Source organism: Lissotriton helveticus, chromosome 7 (assembly GCF_964261635.1).
Source record: "Lissotriton helveticus chromosome 7, aLisHel1.1, whole genome shotgun sequence".
Taxonomy (NCBI): domain Eukaryota; kingdom Metazoa; phylum Chordata; class Amphibia; order Caudata; family Salamandridae; genus Lissotriton; species Lissotriton helveticus.
This window is the reverse complement of record NC_136068.1, coordinates 1265318096-1265341313: the sequence shown is the minus strand read 5'-3', so window position 1 is coordinate 1265341313 and position 23218 is coordinate 1265318096. Positions and strand designations below refer to the sequence as shown.

Here is a 23218-nt window from a genome sequence, read left to right as displayed (position 1 = left end):
TCTGCTTGGGCTTCCGGTGTCCACTGGAACGCAGTGCTCTCCCTGGTCAGCAGCCTCATGTTGTGGGTCTTGGAGGCAAAGTGTACCACGAACTTGCTGTAGTACTCCGCCATCCCCAAGAACGACCTGACCTCTTCCTTGTTTTTGGGGGGCGGTGCTTCAGCGATGGCTTTTACGTTTTCCACCTTGGGTGTGACGCCCTGTTGTCCAATCTCGTGGCCTAGGTATGTTACCGATTGCAGGCCCAACCGGCACTTAGTCCACTCCGCTGTAAGGCCTTTGTTCTCCAGCGTTTGTAACACTTTTCCCAGCTTCTGATCGTGATCCAGCCTGTTGCACCCCATCACCAGGATGTCATCCTGGAAATACTGGACGCCCTTGCAGTCTCTGAATAGTTGGTGCATCATTTTCTGGAAGACTGCAGCCGCCGAGGCCAGCCCAAACGGCATACGACAGAACTGGTAGCACCCAAACGGAGTGATGAAGGATGTAAGGCTTTTGCTGTCCGGATGAAGTGCTATTTGGTGATAGGCCGAGGTCAAGTCGATAGTGGAGTACCACCTTACTCCTCTGGTCTTGGCCAACATTTCCTCGATTCTGGGGAGGGGAAATTTCTCCACCACAATGTTTTTATTCAGTTCTCTCAGGTCCACACAGAGCCGGACCTTCCCATTGGGCTTCATTACGACCACTAAGGGTGCCAGCCATTCTGCGCAGGTGATCGGTTCTATTATTCCCTTCTTTTCCAATTCTTGGAGTTCCATCTGGACTGCTTCTCTTACCGCAATTGGTACGTTCCTCACTTTGTGAGCTACCGGGATGGCTCCTTCCTTGAGCACGATCTTGTGTTGGAATTTTTCCATCCTTCCCACCGTGCCTCCAAACACTTTTGGGTAGTTCTCCTTCCATTTGTTCAGGTCCGGCCATTCCTCTTGCTCTGTGAGCAGTATTTGCTCCTTTCCTCCTGGATCCAGCTTTATTCCTAGGTCGCCCTGGTCTAGCCATCCTAGGACGGAGGGTCCTCTCTCTGCAATGTACAGCTTGCACCATGCTGATCGGCCCCTGAATTCGAACAACAGGCGTCGGAACCCCACCATAGGAATGCGGTCGCCATTGTAGGTGACCGGCCGAATGTCTAGTTTCTCCAACTCTGGGCCCAACTTGGGTCTGAACGCTTCTTCCCACACTGCCCGTTGGACAATGGTGAATGGAGATCCGGTGTCTGCCACCACAGTGATGGTGATCCCGCCCATTGACATGTCCAGGACGGGTTTCGTTGACTTCTTCCCTTCTACGCTCAGTACCTGGTCATATATGCATAAGACGGTGACCACCTCTTCCTCTGCAACCTCCTCCAGGTCTTCTTCGCCTTGATCGACACATTTCACCATGCCCTTGGGTTGTTTCTTCCTACACACTTTCTCATAGTGGCCTAAGATGCCACAGTGTAGGCACTTGGCTCGGAACGCTGGACATCTTCTATCACGTGCGTCGTGGGACCAACTTCTGCATCTGTAGCACGTTTTCTTGCCGTCATTGCTTGTCTGCTTCCCTTGCCATCTGTTTGTTCCTTTGGTCACTGGGTCCTTGCCTCTCTGGTCTTTGTGGTGGTCTCCCTCTTGTATCCTGTTCACCATGGTTGGGGTGGCTATATCTTTCCTGGTTGCGTCAGCGCACCTCCGTGCGAGTTCCGCCCTCTTCACGATGACCAATGCGTCTTTGAGTGTGGTGTCGCCGCTTGCCCATAACTTGTCTTGAACATTTGTGCTCGTAGTGTGCATCACGATCTGATCCTTGATGAATTCGTCTTCCCACAGTGCGTATTTACACGTGGCCGCCAGCTTCCTCAAGGCCACTACATATTCTTCTATGGTTTCTCCAGCCCGTTGTTTTCTCTGCTGGAAATTAAATCTGTCCACTGACACGCAGATAGTGGGACGATATCGTTCATCTAGGTCTTCCACTGCATGGGCATACACGTCGTCATCAGTGTCTTCTCTCTTTTTGGGCACCAGACTCTTGTAAATCCTAAGTCCCTCTGGTCCCAGGTTCAGTAACAGGATACGTTTCTTTCTTTGGGGGGTGAATTTTTTTTCATTTTCGTCCTCCAGGACCCCTATGAAATTATCAATATATTCTTTCCAATCCTCCCACTTCATCTGTGGTTCACCAGGTTTCGGTAGAAATTGCACAGGTGCTATTGCATACCCCACCGGTGCGCTCATCTTCACCTCCCTGGTCGCTGTCGCTTTGACGACTTTGCTGGTGGGACTCCCTGGGGTGCTGTCCCTCGCTTCTGTGTTTGTGTGCTCCTGGGGACTCTCAGTGCTGGTCCCCACCTCCTCCTCTTTGGTAGCCAGCGCTGTTCCTCCCAATCGGTGTCGTGGGAAATTTGCGCGCTGGGCCTATCTGCTGTGGGGCGTCTGTGCTGCCACTCTGACCTCTTCGCCGCCTCTATGGGTAATTGTGGCTCTGCCACGCTCCTCAACTCTCAACGTACCTTGGTGGGTCCTGCCGTGTCCCCTTAAGCCGTCCGTCAGCAAGCTGGTCTGTACGGGGCAGCTCTGTGCCAAGATCTGAGTGGGCTGGAGGGCTGCCTTCACCTTTGCTGCCCACGTGGAGGGTCCGTTTTTTCTTTTTTATATTTTTTTCTCGTATTGATTGGCTGGTGCCTCCCGACCTCGTCGCCACTGTAAAGTATGTGTTTACCAATAACACACTGACCGCTGGTTATGCTTCATAAGGTCATTTATTAATTACAACATGTCGTTAATTGAGGAGCGCCGGCCGGCGCTGCCGTTTCTCTCTTGGGCTCGGCGCGAAATGATAACCTGCGCGCGCATCCCTGCCAACATGGCCGCCGCACGTCACGTCTGCGTGACGTGCATCAACTAGTGCGCACACTACAATTCGGACCATTCCTGCCGTCCTGGGATGCATTTTTTAAATACAGAAGTAGGGGAACAGACTGTGTTAATTTTTAAAAGTAAGGGCACGCCGTGCCCTTCCGATCCCTCCCACTTCTACCACTGACTATAACACAAGAACTATGGATCATACAACGACAAGGTCCACAATGTATTGGGATACAAGAAAGAGAAGACGGGAAATTAAAGCCGACCTGAAGGAGATGTTAAAGAGCAGCCACGGATTCAAACATTACATTTCTGGGGTAAAAAACCTACAGGCACCGGCGGTGTTCCTGATTATGGCACCCTGAAGCATTCTGATCAGACCTGCCGAACTCTGACTTTTTCTTGACAATTAAATAAGTCCAGGTTCGCAATTGAAATCACTTTCATTGTGCAGATATCGCTACCTGTTTCTTTTTTAATATCATATAGGCTTGGCTTTGGAAAATAATTCTTTCATTTTTATTAGTCAGCATTTATAGTGTTCACAAGTCACAGACTTGGAGATAATGCAGCACTTTATTTACTTAAAATATTATCTGCCTATTTTGACCACAAGATGGTAGTATTTACTCACAGATGGCGTTAATTTCCGCATCGGGAATCTATTTTTCAAGACGCAGAGCACACCGGATACCCCAGCTGGCCCTGGAGTTGGCACACACATGCCAACACAGCGATTTAGGCGCGAGAGTTCTGATTTTTGAAGCAAATAATGGATTTAGTTTAGCTGACTCCTGCCTAAAATAGACTCTGGTTCAGTATTAGTGATGCGAAAAATACATACCTCGGATATTTTCCAAAACCTCCCACTTTCCTCTTCTGAAACGTTGGCATGCATGCTGCTGGTTGGTCACTTACCGTGAATCCAATGCCCACTGTTGCCGAGAAGGAGCCTGGAATAAATTTTCCCTGGTCAAACTGCACCAGCAGGGAGGTCTTCCCAACACCGCTGTCTCCCACCAGGATTGTCTACATGTCAACCAGAAAGAGAAAAGGAGGAAAGTGAGAAGTCAGGGAGAAGGAAGGAAAACAAACATGTGACAGAACAGAAGCAGCAACAAAAAATAAGAAACTGTGCTGGCGGGGTCTTGAATCTGGTACATGTGCACGGTGGAAATACAGAAATATTTCACTCCAATGCAGCAACGAGAAAAAGTGTAACGCATGATGCTGAGTACCCTGGACGTCAAACCAAAGAGCCAGGGATAGAGGAAGTGACATCACACTCATTTTGACATTAATAATATCATTGGAAGAAACAACATATGCCCTATTAGCTCCCGAATCTTCACAGGAAGTGATGTAACATTACCTCAACCCTGAGGACCTTATAATAATTGCAATTGTTGATCTCCTATAATAACCGTGTGGTTAATATAGCAACACAACACAGTGAATTGTCTATTTTAAAAAACACATATGGTAGGGTGCTGACATGATTTATTTATTTATAAAGTTTTATATAGCGCAAACTTGACCCAAGAGGGTATCAGAGCGCTTTAAATTTAAGATTGTTGCATTACAAGGTACATCAGATACAAAAGCATAGTAATGAACAGTACTCATAAAACAATGGTACAGTAATTCGAAGGAGGGAAGTGAGGAAGGAGTAATAGTGGGGAGACGAGGCTGGGTAGGTGACGGTCAAGGGGGAAAACCAAGCCCTGACTCCTCATTAGCTGTCAAGCAGCTCCACTGGTCATCAGCCATGTTGCTCTGGTCTCAGCGTTCAGGAAAAGCCAATTTTTAGTTTATTTGATATGCCAAGGTTATATGGCGCTATCTAGACCCGGAGGTATCAGAGCGCATAACCAGGGGAACGTTGCATTATAAGGTACATCAAAAAGTATTATAAAGCGCTGGCTAGACCCGTAGGTATCAGAGTGCTATAGCAGAGAAAGATTGCGTTAGAGAAGCCTATGGGGTCACAAACATTTTCTTTGTATGAGGGAGCACATGGGGTTGCGCCGCACTCCCTCAATGAATCTATCCTGACTAGCAAAAATAGGGCGCTGACTTGCTTGGGCCTAAGGACACAGACACATTGCAGGTGCCAAGACACTGGACACTGTCTCTCCCCTTCTCCCTGTCTCGCCCTCCCCCTCTGCGTTTTCTGCCTTTTCTTTGTCCCCTTTCTCTCCATTTTTCTGACCGATGCCCATTGGAGCTTCCTAGCAAGCTATAGGGGAGACTGGCCTTGGATTATCTCTCTGGCCGTCACCTACCCAGACGGTCCTTGGGCTGACTTTCCCTTTATCTCCTTTCCTTTTTCCCCCTATCACTCCACCTCTCCCCTTTCCCTCTCTATTTGTCTCTCCGGACTTTGGATACTGTTCTTTCTCGTCTCGTTGTTTGTTTACTGTACCTTTCTACTCCATTGTAACTGATGTACTCTGTAACGCACTCTTCCTTTGCTATAGCGCTCAGATATCTACGGGTCTAGCAAGCGATTTATAATCCTTTTGATGTATCTTATAATGCAACGTTCCCCTGGTTATGCGCTCTGATACCTCCGGGTCTAGACAGCGCTATATAACCTTCGCAAATCAATTAAACTGCTTTGAAAGTGGTGTGGTGCAATACTTCTCTTGAACTATAAAGCACAACAGACCTCTTCTATGGAGGGCTCTCCCCCCAAGAACATTCTGGAAAAAAAATGGGGTCGAGTAGTGCATTTAAAACACAATTGTAATTAAATATTCAAGTCCGTTCTGGTGTGATAAGCCAGTGAAACCTGACACTCCCTACGAGTTGACCCATATATCAAAATGTATCTCCATTTTGCCAAGGCCAGAATTGTGTCATGGGTGTCCCTCATATGCCATGGTGCCCCTCATACCATAAATTACATAAGTATGCCTGTGCCGGAATTTTGCCGTTAATATTTTGCATATACCATGCATGAGCCTTATGTAAAAAAGTACCGCTAATATGTCAGGCCCGGCATTTATTTCTGGTAGCCACCCTCCCATAACATTCTTAGCATTGGGAACCCTTGTCTAAATGTTGGCAGCCCATTCAAGTAACTTCTTGTCATAAAGGAGGGCAACTGTAACAAGTACTCCTTTACGACCAGAAGTACCTCCAGTGTGCTACCAAAATGATGCCAACGGTGTCCCTACGCCAAGAATTGCCTTAAGTATGCCAACAACAACAGTTGTCCACAGGTACCCCGTATGCTCAGATTGTATCTCTATTAAGCCAGTACTCGTATTTTACCATCAGTGCCCATTATGCCTAATACCACCTCGAATATGCCAGTGCTAGTATTTTGTCACAGGTGTCTATCATGTTAAGAATTGTCTCCAGTATGCCAGAGGTATTAGTTTCACATAGGTGCCTCAATAAGCCAAGCATTAACTTCAGTATATAATGGCCAATAGCATAACAAGCATAACGCACATTCTTATCATGCTCATTTACATTCAGTAACACACTGATTCTCACTCATTTTTACTCATTCACTTGCATTCACATTTCACTCTCCCACTCTCACCCACTCTGTTGCACTTACTTTAACTCATTCACCAGTGGCGGATCCTCCATGGGGGCGTTTGGGCGCCGGCCCCCCTGCTTTCTCGCCGTGCGAGAAGGCAGAAACAAATGGTAGTTATTAACTACCATTGTTTCTGCCTTCTCGCTCGGGGAGAAAGCAGAACTTTCTCGTTTAGAGTGGGTGTGTTACTCGAGGGCAGGGGGGAGTGGCTTGGGGGAGTGGCTTGCCCACTGTTGTTAATACTGACTGTTTGGGCAGCCTGAGGCCGCCAAAACACACAGTATTACCAACAGTGGGAAAGTCACTCCCCCAAGCCACTCCCCCCTGCCCTCGAGTAACTCTCCCCTGTTCTCTCTGTATGCTGCAGCAGCAGCATACAGAGAGAAAATGACGTAACCTGGGGCAGCCGGCCGCACCAATGAAAAACGCGGCAGTGCAGAGGGAGGCTGCCTGCTGCGCCGCCTTCCTGATGACGTGCAGGACTTGAACCAGGACTGCGGGAATCGGGATGGAGTCTCTACGGACGGTTACGGTAAGTTTATTTTATATATATATTTGTAGTCTCCAGGCTCCCTAATCGCACCCTGTGCGCTGCAGCTTCGAGGCGCTAACTGCTCGTCCATTCTTGTTAATTTAGCACGCATACTATTCTTAGAAGCACACAGAGGGGCCTGTGTTACCAGTATTGTATGGCACTTCAAACCGAATCTAACGTTGTGCTGGATGAGACGAGAAGGTGGGGGCTACTACAGAGAATACAGCTTGAACTAAGAGGGAGGGAAGGGGTGTGGGCTCGGGTAGAAGGAGCTGACAGTACACCACCACGCAGCGAGGGCTCTTTGGAAAAATAAGTGGTAAAGAACTGCAGAGGTCTGTTTGTAATCAGCAAACCCCCCCCCTCACCCCCCCCCCGGTTTAATCTTCATAAGACAGCTCAGAGTGTTTACATGCCTGTTGCAGAGTGTGGTGCTAAACCGGCATGTCATGGCTACGAATCCGAGCAGGATAGCTCATCTGGTTTAGGCATTTGTTGTAAACATGCATGTACGACATAAAGCAGGTCACATCACATGTCTGTATTCAGGCAACGAAGGCCCACCAGGTTCCCTGCTGGCTGCAAGGTCTGAGAGTGATTTATAGGCCATAAATCTCAAACCCTTCTGGGCTAAATTCGAAGTGTGTTTACATATACTATTCTGGGATAGTGATGTGTGTTTTCAATATTGTAGCACAGCAGCAGCTCACTACTATTAATGCAAATAGTCTCAGTGACACCATCCCATTTCTATTTGGATCTAAAAGAAGTTTTTTTTAATGTTACATGAAACTGTTCTTCCTCAAACGAAAACACTCTTTCTTCCTTTTTATCTGCATGCGCCATTCAAAGCCTCGTTCCTCTCCGTGACACATCTGCAGAAGCACTCTCATCCAAAATCAGCTCTAGTGCAAATTAAAAAATATATAAAATCAGATTTTTTTTTCGAAAATACAATTCTTTAGAAAAAATTGGCACCCAAAAACGTGGCATGCACCTTGCTTACTGAATAAACACTTCAACTTTCACGAGGAAAGCATGCCCACTGAGGCGTGTAGGGCTGTCTGCTGCTAGTGGTGATAACGCAGCGCCATCTTCGCGCTGCTCTCAGAGGGGCGTCATGCAGCTACTCAGAGCTAGTAAGTGGCAGTGCTACTCTTATGGACTGTTGTTCAAGCACTGTTATTTAGCAGTGTGACTGCAGGTCTTTTAACAGCAAGCGAGCCTTCAATGTTTCCTAGCGCTTTAATTGTGCACAATATTAGTCACGGTTTAAGAGCTGCAGAATCCAAATTTCAACAAGGATTATTTTGTTTGCACACTGGCCATCACTGAATATGGTTCATGAGGAAAATGGTCCAAGAATCCCCAGTAAAGCGGCGATCGTCCCCGGGAATGGTGCAGGCAGTTTGCAGTCTGACTGAGTCCTGCCTGCCTGTGGTACAGATGGACCAAGTAACGACGGGGTGGAACTTTCACTGAGCAGCGCCAGAGGCCCAGAGTGTATTTTGTTGTTTCAGACCCACACAGTCAGGTGGGGAGAAAACGCAATAGAAATGCAGGTACCATACAGTCAGTCAGGGCTTTAAGTGGGATGAAAAAACTGTTGGCGGGGGGGTCTCTCTCATAGGGGCCTGGCCAGTGGCTGTGCCTTACAACTGCTTTAAAACACGTAAGCTAAAAATCGGTGTTTAGCATAGTGTGCTGCGCTGCCTGACTTGTATTTTGTTGCTTTTGTCATTGCATCCAGATATATAAAACAAGTAACATTACTTCTACAACAAGCCAGGACTGTTGGCTTTGTCAATGGTTGTTAGTTGCATAAAATAAATAAGCAACTACTACTGCTTCGTTGTATATAATATTGAAAAAGCTTCAATTCTGACATGAGACTGTGAAAAAAGTAAAACGAGTCTCTTATAAGTTATATCAAAGCCTGTGAAGGATGGTACTGCTGCAGAGTGAAGATTTTTATTTTCACCCTGAGGATGAAGGCAAACATTGGAGAGCCTAATAGGATTCTTCTCCGCACCTGCTTAGCACCGGCAGGACCCGGCCCTGCATACAGTGTATGTTTTTGGAGGGGATGCAAAATTCGTAGAAACATGAATAGCTTTAGTTGTATCCAGCGTTTGCAATCACCAATTTGCTGGTTCGTAGCACCATAAACAGTGCTGCCAAGTATTTCCATGTAACGTCTTATCAGTAAGTCATGACTTTTCAACCAACTGCCTGTTACTTTATGGGACTTTCATTTTTTTTGTAACATTGTAAGTGCAGGTTAAAAAAAATCCCAGCACGAGTAGTGGTATTGAAGTAAAAGCCAGTACTGGCTGAAGGTGTCACACATTACATGAGAAATGGGCGGTTATGACTGAAGTGATTCATTTTGGATAGGAGCCACATAATTAATATTTTTTCTAGTGCTTCAAACAGGGATAAATAGCATGAAAAGTTGGAAGGCTATACAAACTCAGATACGAATAATCCTGTTAGTTGTGGCTCAACAAGCGTAAATCAGAAACGTGTTAGGACCTTGTCATTTAGGTAAAATAGCGCAATCACAACAAAAGACTGTCAAATACTGCTCCCCTTACCACCTATAAACAATGACCTCACCAATTCATAGATCAAACTATGCCCAAACCGCCCTACCCCTCTGGGACTCCTAGGCGCAAAACCCTCTGTAGCATTTGTAATTGCATTTCACCTTCTGTCTGTCATCTATCTGAATGCTATCACATGTGCTATGCCACTGTTTAGTAGAAGCATAGTGTACACACAACACGAATGGGTGCACCCCCCTGCCGGTGACTAAGGTACGCAACTTGGGAGTAATCTTTGATAACAAGATTACTTTTCTCCAACACGCCAACTCGGTGGTGTCATCAGCTTTCTTTATTCTAAAACGGATAAAGAAACTGCTCCCATACCTACCTCCAACCGCGGGGAAAATGCTAATGAGTACACTAGTGTTCTCTCGAACAGACTACTGTAACTCACTCCTACTGAACTCCCAAGAAAAAGTCCTCAATAGACTGCAGACCGTGCAAAACGCTGCAGCCAGAATCCTTTTAAAGATTCCTAGATTCACATCGACCTCCCCGTATATTAAACAGCTACACTGGCTTCCTATCAGGAGCCGCATCAAATTCAAAGCTCTATGCATAGCATATAAAGCCACCAATAAGCAAGGACCACTATATTTACAAAAAGCTTTTGCCCCACCTGAGTACTCAAGAACTCTACGCTCAGCATCAGCCCACTTGCTGAAAGTCCCACGGACAAGAAAGTCCAACTGGGGAGATAGATGCTTCACCACGTCAACGGCCAGGCTTTGGAACACACTACCATTCCATATAAAAACTGCTCCTACACTTCTGCAGTTTAGAAAGAAACTTAAAACGTGGTTGTTCCCAGCATAATTCACTACCTTTCCACCTTTTTTGAGAGAGTTCTGCAACACTAGCGCCGAGACACCCGCAAGGGTATTTGTGCGCTCTAAAAATCGAATAAATAAATAAATAAATAAATAAACATCAACAAAATCAGGCAGGGAAAAATGTGGAGACTGACAAAAACGATGTCCTTTTTATACGTATGCAATATTACTTTCTCTTCAATTTTCTTTATTTGCGTTTTTTTTATTGTGCTTGTGAACTCGGCAACCAAGTACTTCAACAGTATACACTTTAGCTGTCATTATGAGTCCGGAGAGGTCACAGATGTGTACAGTCTGTTACTGAGATAGCGCTTGCTTGTACTACTACTACCCCTAACTACTGTCTATGACCCTCATCATAATAATAACTGCGTCATAGTAGTGTACAATACAATATCACACCCACCCACTGCAAATCATGGCATTCTCTGCGAGACACTGGTTGTGGTGTGTAATAATTTTGTCAAGACGCCAGATGTCAGTCATGATGGGGCTCTTCAGTAATGCCTCTCGGGCTCTCATAGTGCCAAAGTTTCCGCTCAAGGTGCTTCCTCCGAAGCAGACAGACGCCCTCATTTGTAAGTGGCAGCACTACCTTTATATGCAACACGTGATGCCACGAAATTAATATTGATACTCAGTATAGTAATAGGTGCATTTTTTACCGGTGCTTAATTTGTACAGCCTGCATACATCTTTGTGAGCCCAGCGATTTCCAGGAGGAAATAATAAAGGCAGGCTCATATGCAGGCCAGGGTGTGTGCACTGTGCAGGCGTGACATCATGCTGTAATTGGTGGTGGTGGCGGTGCATCGTACATGGGAGCAATCTTAGGCTGTGCCAGCAACACTTTTGATCCCCTAAGGTCTCTGTCTCTAGTGCTGCGCAACAGCTCTGATGTTATGTAATTTTTAAGTGTGTTATGCTGCAGGTGTTATTTATTTGTAATGCTATGTTTTGGTCTATTATGTTTTTAAAGGTGGACAGGCCAGGCCTAATGGCACTATGGATACGGTAGTTTTGGAAAACGTATTGTGAAAAATACTAAGCCAATGCTAAAAACTCAGCTGGAATGTTTTATATCAGAAGTTGCAACACTTCTGATTTATGTTTACGAAATATACCTTGAGATACTATTTTATACTAGTATATGTACTCCGCTCAGGAATGTTTTCGCTGATGGCTGCTGTAGGTGAAAATAATGAACAAGCTATGCCATGGCAAAGCCAATTGATTCAGCCTTTCAAACTATGCAATTTTGATCGATCTATTGTATCTTGAAGTCTGTTATAAAGCTCTGTAGTTATACTGAATAAGTAGCTACCTATGTTATATGACAGCTCTTTAATAATGTAATACGTGCACTTTCACAATTGCTTTATTAACCTTCCTGCTTTCTCAAATTTGCTTGAAAATGCACCATTTTTCCACTATTTTTTCAAAATTTTCTCGGGTGGAATTCCCCCCGAACCCTCCTTAGGGGGTTCGGGCTCGCTCGCTATGGTGCAGTATGATTATCAGTTTCCGCCTCACCACTTTCAAATTTCACCAGCCGCCACTGTCATTCACAATTACTCTCAATCATTCTTACTGACAATCTCAGTTTCTCACATACACTTGTTAAACTCTCCCTTACTCTCACATGTTCCTCCTCCATAGCGGAGGAGCCACCACTGGTACAGGTTAGGGCACAAGGTAGTGCACAGGGTAGTGCAAAACTTGACAAACACGAGCCATCTGGAAGCAGCGTGCGTCTGCCTTCCCCTCATAAAAATCATTAAAAGAAATGTAACGGAAAATGTTGCAATCAGGTAAAGGCGGTACATGGGGAGGCGGAGTACAAAGCATTGAGCAAATCGCAAATGCCATCAGCAGTGCGCAGCTGCTGGGGCCTCAGAAAAAGTTTAACAACACAAACACAACCTAAGTGGGGGACAGGAAAGAGATGAAGTAGTCTTATGAAGTGCTGAAAGAGAAATAAACAAGTAGTCCCCTCGCATCACCAGCAGAAGGGTACAGCTCATCTAATCAAAACAGAGAAAGACTGAAATGCTCCATGGAAGGGACAAATACAAAAATATAGAAGAAAACCATTAAATTAAGAGCAGTGAACTGAGGTAGATGAAAACGTCGTTGAATCATGCGTGCAAGGTTGACACAAAGCCCACTTCAAGTCTAGATTGACTACAGTAGGTCTTTGTGGCAACAGAGAGCCACAGCCTTCTTTAGGTGAGAACTCAAAAAAATCACTTCCACTAAAATTAAGTAAGCAAATAAATGGTCAGGTTTGGCCAACTTCCGTCACAATTAGAGCTGAAACCTTCTTGTGTCTGGACTGACCACTGCTTAATCCCATTTTCATTGCAAGATCCAGCCTGCCAGAGAGTACCCATCACCTTTCAAAAAGAAATAGGAATAAACTGACTGATGAGTTTCTAGGTTCAGTTTTGCTGAATAGCCAGCCACCATTATCTATAGACCCTAACGTAGATACAATGGCGCAAAATAAGTTGATTTCCGCAGCGGTGGGGTCCACCGCCCCAGCCAGAGTTACAAAATCAATCAGAAAATCCCCTTTGGCCCCTTGATATACAGAGACTCTAAGGAAACACGAAAGCAGGTGCAAACACCTGGAACGTCAGTGGAGGGTGGATTATGGTGCTACGGATAAAGCAGCAGCATATAAGATTTCTCTGCAAGAGTTTCACAAATAGACTATAAGGCAACGTACATCGGCAATGCTCAAGTGAATACTTTTTAAGTTTGTTAACTCTTTTCTTAAACTGCACGAATTAGTGATAGAAGCATTGCCTTCTCTTTCACTATGCGAAAGAATGTCAGATTTTTTTTACCGCAAAATTCGAACGGCCTATAACTCTTTCTCAGCGGAAGTAGAGACTGTTAAAACAGATGTGTCTGATAGAAATAGTTCCAAGCCTCTCCTTTTAGAATTCTCTCCTAACTCCCACCAGGAGGCGCTGGCAGGGATTCAGAGATGCAAATCAGGATCACCATAGGACCCTTGCCCCCCTAAACTGTGGAAAGAGTTGGCGTCCTCTTCTTTCCATGTGTTGTCTTACATTTGGATCACTTCTCTTATTTTGGGCATTTTCCCTGACCTGTAGAAGCACACCACACTCCTGCCTCTTAAAAAAAGCAATGTCGATTCAGGCTAACTGAACAATGATAGACCCATCTCTGTGCTTCCTGCACCAGCAAAAATGTTAGAAAAAATGGTGCAGCGACAACTGGCCAAGTTCATTGAGAGCAAAAATATTTTGCACGATATCCACTCTGGTTTTCGTGCTGGTTTTAGCACAGAGACAGCTTTATTAGAGGTGGCAGAGTTAGTTAGGATAGCGGTAGATTCAGGGGCATCAGCTATGCTGGTGCTTCTGGATATATCAGCAGCATTCAATACGGTAGACCACCTAATATTGGTTCATCGACCCCAGGATATCGGCACCAGTGGAACAGCCACGGCTTGGCTGACATCATTCCTTAATAATCGTACACAAAGAGTGGCTCTCCCACCATATACGTCCAATCGTAAGCATTTATGGTGTGGGGTCCCTCAGGGGTCGGCACTGACCCCGCTTCTTTTTAATATTTATCTGGCACCAATGTTCTCACTTATAGCAAACTGGGGTGTGAAGGTGATTTCCTATGCCAACGATACCCATCTGGTGTTTTCTTTTAATGATCATTCGGAGGACACCTTTAAATGTTTCAGGGGCTGCTTGAAAGACTGCTTCTTGGATGAATAGCAACAAACTCAAGCTTAATGTGGAGAAAATGGAAGTGATGTTCTTTGGTAAGACCCAGCCACCAACACCGGATTTGTGGTGGCCGGCGGAAATGGGCTTACCGCCCATTCCGGCAGGCACAGTTAAAAATCTGGGAGTAAAGTGGGCTGCAGATCTTTCTTTTGCGACCCATTTTCAGCAGGTGGCAGCCTCCTGCTTTAGTAAATTGAGAAATTTGCGAAAGTTTTTACATCTGCTTCCAGAGAAATGCAGACGGGTCATAGTCCATCCCACTGTGACATCTAGGCTGGACTCTTTATTTGGGCCTGCCGCGTACATTGTCAGGAAACTAAAGATGGTACAGAATGCGGCTGCAAGATTGATAAGACGTGTTCCATTTCATTACCATATCTCTCCGCATATTAAAGAACTGCACTGGCTTCCGGTGGAAAAAATATACCCTAGCCTTCCGGACATTCCATGGTAACTGTCCTAGTTACCTGAAACAATGGCTTCATACTTATAAGCAAAATTACATACTGAGGTCTAATACTCAAAACCTGCTTTGCATTCCTTGATTTAGGAAAGCTTGGCTCAGCGGCAGATCTTTCACAGCGGGGGTAGGCAAATTATGGAACTCTCTGCCGAACCACATTCGTCACATTGACTCTGAACCAGTATTCAGGAAAACTGTCAAAACATGGCTCTTCAGTCTTAGCTAAATTGCAAGGTTTATGTTGCTGTGCCACCTGTGTGGGCCACCTGTTGCTACAGCGGCGGGAGACCTCCGTCAGACATAGCTGTTCGCGCAGTATTATTATTATTATTATTATTATTATTATTATTATTATTATTGTGTCTCAGTCTAAATTTTTCATCTGTATGTACATTAACAGATGCCTGTTGCAGATTATGACTGTAAGGGAGGAGGCAGAAGTCTAGCAGGGCTCTAAGTGGGACATAGCATGCTAATTTCTCAACTCTCACAAAGTAAAAACATGCATGGTTAAGCTAACAGGTCTGGCTTGTTTTATGCAAGTATTTCGTCCCAGTTTCCTAAAAAGAAATTATCATAATGAAACAATCTCTAGGGCTACAACAGTTTGGAAGCTGGAAGTATGAGCTGCTTGTTGAACAGACTGCATTAGCAGAGTTAAGCTATTCCTTCAAAAAATCATGTTTAAAAAGTGTCAGAGGGTGACATTTGCAATGTATATGGTGAACGTAAAAGGTTAAAACAGATACATGTTGCACTATGATACTTTTGACAATGGGACAGTATTTGAGGGGCAGCTGTAAGAAATACTACGTCTGCTCAGGTCCTTAGTTTGCGAGGCCAGAATCCATTGCTGTGTCCTTTGGGATCACTGACAGAATATAGAATGCCAAAATATCGACCTGCCAAAATATCGTGGACAAAATAAAAAATGCCAAAATATCGAATTCCTATCAACAAACAGGTAAGTACAAACATATTGAATCCAAAGTATCGTTGTTAATAGTATAGTTTGTTAAAATATCATATTTTGTAAATGTCTTAAAAGTAATGTAAAATTAATAAAATAGTAAATATAATGAACTGAAACATACTTAAAAATACTTAAATAACCTTAAAATTAATAAATAATTAATGAAAGTTAAAAAACATGCATTTTTATTTTTAATACATATATATATATAAACTTAAGATTAAAAAGAATTTCAATATTTTTAGCGTATGATAGCGGGAGGGTAAAATGTACTATTCCCACTCCAGTGAGTGCATCAGTAGGGAAAGCGTTGGATAGCGGGAGGGTAAAAATTACTATTCCAACACCAGTGAGTGCAACAGTAGGGAAAGAGTTGGATAGCATAGGGGTAAAAATTACTATTCCCACTCCAGAGAGTGCAACAGCAGGGAAAGAGTTGGATAGAGGGAGGGTAAAAATAACTATTCCCACTCCAGAGAGTGCAACAGTAGGGAAAGCGTTGGATAGCGTAGGGGTAACAATTATTATTCCCACTTCAGAGAGTGCAACAGTAGGGAAAGCGTTGGATAGCTGCAGGGTAAAAATAACTATTCCCACTCCAGAGAGTGCAACAGTAGGGAAAGCGTGGATAGCCTAGGGGTAAACATTACTATTCCCACTCCAGTGAGTGCAACAGTAGGGAAAGTGATGATTTCATATTTAAATAAACATACATTAATTATTAATACCAATAAAATATGTTATTAAAATTAATTACCAATTACAAAATATTTAATAAATAATTAATTTAAAAAATACCAATAAATCTTATGTATTAAAAACGAATTAACTATTAATAAATATTTAACAACCAATTAATTTTCAATACCAAAAATGTAATAAGTAATAAAGAAATTACCAATTAATAATTAACAATAAATCAATTATCAATACACAAAAAAAATTCAATAATTACTTAAATACTATTAAATTACTTCCCACCCTATTCCCCTTTAAACGCACAACCCGCTCTGAATAATAAATGAATACAATTAACATAATTATCAATTAATCAATTAATAACAATTAATTACCAATTAACAATGAATTAACAATACATTAATTATCAATATAAATAAATAAAAATAAATATTTACTTAATTACAATTAAATTACTTCCCACCCTATTCCCCTATAAACCCACAACCCACTACGGAACTAAAACGTGAAATTAAATTACAAATAATTAATAATTCCTAAAAATGTATATTTAATTTACTATATTTAAATTACTATGTACCCTATTCCCCTATAAACCCACAACCCGCTATGGAATTAAATGACGCAAAAATTAAATAACATAAAATTCATTACTTAAAAAAAACGTAAACATATATTACAAAAATAATATACACTTTTAACACATATACTAACATACAAAACACTTAAAAAAATCGATATTATAAAAATGTGATATATTTAATGCCTATATTATGTACTTCGATATTTTAAGAATCGATATTACTTACCTGAATTTCGATATTATTAACCAATATATTATGTCCATTCGATATTATGTCCATTCTACATTTGGAAATCAATATTTTGTCCATTCTTTATAATTTTTTCGATATTTTGTCTAGTTACCGTGCTTTGCTGTGCTGGGGTAGGACTCGGTTCCCCAGTGTACGCCTCTGCTGATTGGAGGGAATAGGAGCGCCCAGCCAGGCGAGGACGTTCCAAGGCGCCAGCTGATTACCACAGCGCGGAATGTGCTGCCTACCTGCGGGATCCGGATTGAGGCCCAACTCTGTTGCTCTGTGCTTTGCTGTGCTGGGACTCGGTCACCCAGGGTACGCCTCTTCTGATTGGAGGGAGGAGGAGCCTCCGGCCAAACAAGGCCACTCAAAGGTGCCAGCTGACTACCCCAGCACTGAGCGCCGCACGGATGCGCCCGGGCAAAGCCCGAGCCAAGAGCATGCCTGTCTACGCTCGTACGCAGCCGTTTGTGGCTGGGCTGGGCCTAATCTCTGAGCCCCTCGCTATTTCATCCCAACGCCTCCAATTTTACTTGAAGTTGTTGAAGTTGCTATGCCACCGTTTGGAAATCATCAGCAAATGAGAGGTACTGTTTTCTGACTATAACTCTTAATTTCAAATAGCGGCCCCCAGGTTCTAAGTTTATGTAGGCTTGCTGCTGCCTTTTCAGTTTCCTAGTGTAAAGGTCATCTGCAAGAATCATGGGGGGAAAAAAAGTGGCCAATTGCAGCACAATTACATCTCCACTTGCAAAGCCTACTTCAAAGCCTATCTCAATTGACCAAATGCTCGAATGAGCAGTTAGTGCCATCAGCAGTGAAATCTCACAACCTGAAAGGAGGCTTTCTATAAATTCGGATGGCATTAGCGGGTGGGTACCTGGTTTGTTCCCTCTCCTTACTACGGACGAGCCCATAGGTTCACCCCAAAATAATACTGAAACTACAATGAAATGGGTGATCCCTTCTCCCACTTTCACTTCCTCCATTTATTTATTTATAAAGTTCTTCCCAACACTGCAAGTAATAAGTCTCTGTCCACCATATTGCGAAAAAGATCTAAACGTGGCATGGCCCGCAAACAGGCATCTAGCTCTCTCTTATCTCTTTTATCCCCTCCTGAGAATCTACAAACGTCTTAATTTGCGTCTGAATTTGAGCATGTGACTGTCCTAACACCAAGCACAGAAGCTCCAGTTTCAGCCTTACTTTCAAAGGAAGACAAGTCTTATATCACTAATTCTATCAACAATCTTCTGGCTAGCCATCTAAAGACTTTCTCAGATAAACTGTGTTTAATGATTACCACTTTACTTTCTCCCCTGGTCTCATGATAGGATATTATTGAATCCAATTTGACTGCACTCGGTACCGGCCTTTCAGGCCCCACTAATGGCACTACAACTAGTACTTCTACCAGGCACCACTCTGTCAATAACAGACTTGTTGAATCTTCAGGAAAGCATATTCTCCCAACACAGACCTTGTTTACTTCCAACATCCCATTAATCTACGCAGACCATTTGCTTAACAATATCTTCTTGACTGGTCAGAAAGTAGTCCAAACACCTACTTCTACTTCCAATTTTATTAACACCAGGAGGGACATAGAGGAAAGAGCTATTTCAGCACATTCCCAGTTCCAGACACAATTACCAGTTATGAATCTCCCCCAGCTGCATGTCCGTTCGTTGCTGTCTTGATCGGGGTACCCTCACTGAGTTTGTACCAGCGTGAAACTCATGATCAACTCTTCAATAAAACCTTAGATTGCTTGGTACAATATGAAGGCATGCCATTTTGGCATGCTAAAGATATCCTGCATGTAAGGAGAAGTTCCTGGATTGGACCTAACTGCCCAAAATCCCTAGGAAATTGTATTGTGATCAATTTTAGTTCTCCAAAATTGGAACACCATCTATTATTTAATGCTAGATCCAGTAATCGGGCCAGGACCTCAATCTCCTTGGTACCGTGAGGCTTTTTTTATAGACCCCCTTCCTACCTTAGACAGTGTCTATGTAATTCTTCCTCAAACTGTAGTGCACGTTACAAGCTCAACCGTTTGCGATGGGGCCATTAATACACACTCAGATAATTTAAAACAGAAACAGTTCGCCTACCACACTCCAATACTTCAGCTGTATCCCAGGCCCCACAGTTTGTATCTTCCATCTCCTGCTCCGTACCCACATCTAACAGAGTTGATGCACTTTCCGACCCGGATTGACTTACTGGTCCTAAATCAGTCTCTACATCTGTTATTGCCTGCACTACATCTATGACCATCAATGCTTTAGTAACACCTACTGCTACCTCTTACTTAAGGTCAACAGCAGATTCATCCCATACTTTGCTTATGCAATACAGATCTTTATCTGTTCTTAATTGATACGTGGTGAAGAACCGGGTTTTCTCAGAACCCAGCGGCGCCAGGGACACGCCCAAAGTCTTCGAGTTCTCCTGTCTTGGCAAACCGAGACACGGAATACTTCTAGGTGGCGTCAGAGATCAAATTTATTAGCTGCAGCTAGTAACAGTAAACCAAGCAATACAACACGGTGTACAACTCAAGAAACTGTTAAATTTTCATAGAGCAAGACATCACCTTTTATACACCATATTCTCATTACAAATGTACACCCACTGCGCAAAACTCTGACCAATAGGACACATTTTCTAACTGAGTATCACATTAACAAAAACCTAATTTACATTAACCCAACCCAAAAGTTAATTATTAGGACTGTCCCAAAGTCGTAAGGAAAGAAACAATTCAGATGTTGATTAGGATAAGATATGTGCAAGGAAACTAAAAGTTAACGATATCCTGAACATTGATTGGTAATCTCAGACAACGATCAGCCAGAGAAATTGGCTTCGTGAAAGGGTCAGTTTCAGGTGACGGGGTCAGCGTCTTTGCAATTCACTCACAAGTCAGAAAAGGGCCTGTTAATGCATACATGAACAATGATGCCCATGCAACTTTGTTAGTTTGGTTACCTCCACGGCCTACGTGAGGGCAACACAAAAATGGCGTCACGAACAACTCAAACAAAATGGAGTCTGGTTCGAAATCACGGAACCTCAGACCCTCCTTTTGCCATTACGTAGGCAATGACCTAAACTCACGTCAATCTGAATCTAGGTCTATATCTATTCTCATCAGGTCATCAAGGTGTTGCTGTAACATCATCTTATTATCCTTCGCTTCTCTCGGGACTGGTCTTCTCACACAGATTGTAGCACAAAGACTACAAATGGCGGGACCACACTGGATGCATAAGCAACACGAGAAAAGGATTGCTAAAGCCATACCAAGAAACATCAGAATTTTCCATCCCCATTTGGACAGCAGTTCCCAAAACCATTCTATCAATGACCAGTTCCCTTCGTCTACATGTATAGACTCAGCGGACTTATGTAACCTCAAGATGGCTTGGTACACTGTCGGGGCGTTATTTGGTATGAAAACACAGCAACTAGACCCGATCAATTTACATACCCAACCTCTATCTGCAAGTATAATATCTAAAACAAAGCGGTTCTGTAATGTCATAAGATGATCCGCTTGAAGCTCAGCTGTAATATTGCTAAGGGCACCTGCAGTCTCATTTATAGTGGCCTCGACCACTCTCGTAACCTGAGGAATATTTCTACCATTAGCCATAGGACCCCAAAAGGGCAAAAAACCCTTAAAGAAGTCTCGAACTTCTTGTGCGACAGTATCTTTCGCATCGATTACACCTCTACCATATCTTGTCTTATAGTAATTGAAAGCAGCTGTGTATGTAGGGGGAAGCAAAAATGTCACATAACGTGCCTGAAAAATCAGAAGGCAACCATGTATATGCTCTGTCATAACAAACAAAATACGTGCCTTTAGCTGGCACGAACGGAGGAGATTTCTGGGACGTATAAACATATGTGTGAACACACACACTCTTACCAAGCTGAGCTCTCGGATTCTGACCATTACCTTGCAGACAAAGATGACCTCGGTGGGGTACAATCCAAATAGGAGGAGACCTTTGCTGTCTCTCTTTCTCCGTCAAGCTAACACTATATGTCGTCTTATTCCAACCGACATATGCTCGTACCTCATCTTTAGGGATAGCGTTATACGCATCGATATCTCTAATCATATCAGCTATTCCCCGTATCAAGGCATTATTACTCGCATTGTCTTTAACGGAATGTACAGAAGAGGCTTCATTCGCATAGATAAACATTGATTGGAGTGCCCAAACTGACCCATTAGGCGAAAAAGGCAAAACCAAATATGGCATTCCCTTATCTGTCGTATGTGGCATAAGACCACAAACCCAACAATTCGTGGTATTTACGACTAGCTGATGCTGATGCAACATCAGAATAAACGAATTGTTCACAAATTCTGATCTTCGTGTCTGTTCATGTTCAGGTAATGTATGAAACTCGTGTGGAGAAACAGTAGAAAAGAAAGAGTAGGTTGGGAGGTAGATGCAAGCGTCTGTTGTGTGACATAGAAAATCCAACCCACACACGCTAACGTAACATTCAAAAGCATTAGAAAACACAGTATTAAAAAACATTTGCTACGAATCAGTATGTACATTTTTGCTTTAGGATCAGCTTTTCTAACACTCTTATCAGACCCAAAAGACTCCATCCTCTAACGTGCTACTCACGGCTATTACCTTCTTCACTTAAGTGTGCGCCAAGATCGCACTAACGACCCTGAACCACAGACCTTATGTCAATACGTGGCTCACCCCTTAAGGCTGTACCGCGACCCTGCAGCTGAGTCCGGATGGTGACTCGAAAAAGAAAAAAGCAAAAAAGTCTCTTGGTCTGACAAGGTGTAATTCACTACATAAAAAATTCCAATCTTTATTTGTCCATAGCAATAGGCTTTCTTGGCCTCAAATCGTAGCGTTCTTTACCAGGTACAGTTGGATCCTTAAATAACCATATGACCTCTCATTGAGCGCTAGCGCGAGGCTCGGACGCCTCTCTTTCGCGCATGCGCGTTTCTGTCACGCTACCCTTTCGCGCATGCTTTCTTTCGATCAGGCTCACCCTGCATACATACGCAGGACCGGATTTGAATCTAAGGACGATGTCCTTCTTTGGGCAGATTCCGTTTTCAATTTGGCATCAATTTAAGCAATTAGGGGCACTATATAAGGGATTGTTTTAGAACGACTCGACATACCGTTGGAGCCGCGTTGAGGGGAAGACAGCCGATCAGGCTTTGCAGTAACCGTGAGTTTGGTGGTGTGGAGTAGAGACATCTATATTTCTGTTAAGAATTAGCTTCTCAGATCCTTAAACCTAGCTCTTTTGACATCCCACAGGTTGCTAGATTGAGCAGGAACAAAGAACCCCCAATACTACGCTGTGGCTCATGAGGCTATTTAGTCTTTGTCCATAAGTAAGCAATGTACATTTATAAAAATATGTTTTTCATTCCATTTTCTCACCCTATGGAATCCAATGGCGACCATATTCTATAAATCAATGTGTGTCCTTGTCTATATGTTTGTCCATGTCCTTTTCCTTTTTTACAGGGTTCCTGGACCCCATTTTTGGTTCACCATTACCCTCCTATGTATCAGCATAGGTTTTTCTGAAACACTAATGTCTGAATATGAATTTACGCTTCATGATGTTTTTTGTTCATTCACAGGTTCTGTAATATTAACGCCAATTGGGTGCAACAGACTTCATTCATTGAAACACGATTAGGTACATTTCACCTTTTAACTTTTTGTAGAGCACACTTTGACATCTACATTTTCATGTGAGTAAGGTGAGGATTACTGTGCATATCCTCGTCCTGAAGAAGGAGTTCTTTAACTCCGAAACATGTCGACGCACTTTCGAGGTTGACGCACCCTAACCAGTAACAAACAACCTCACTTGCACCTTTTTAACGATACCAGCCGAGGGCTTAATAAAAAGTTTTTGTTATTTTCTCCTACGGGCCAGGTATCTTTTAACCATCACTTTTCACTACCTCACCACTCACACTTAATCACTTCCCTCACACCAACACATAGTTCACCTTCAGTGCTCCTACGTAGCCGTGAGTCGTAGCACGCCGCATCCCGTAG

The 23218-nt window shown here is 43.5% G+C and overlaps 1 protein-coding gene across 2 annotated transcripts in view; it reads right to left on the bottom strand.

Annotated features, from left to right (window-relative positions):
• RAB37 (RAB37, member RAS oncogene family) overlaps positions 1-23218 on the bottom strand; it is a 425057-nt gene that overhangs the window by 288739 nt on the left and 113100 nt on the right. For both annotated transcript variants that reach the window (XM_078654470.1, XM_078654467.1), the window contains exon 2: positions 3774-3884. In XM_078654470.1, coding sequence (XP_078510596.1) covers positions 3774-3884 — 111 coding nt within the window. The remainder of the gene's footprint in view (positions 1-3773; positions 3885-23218) is intronic.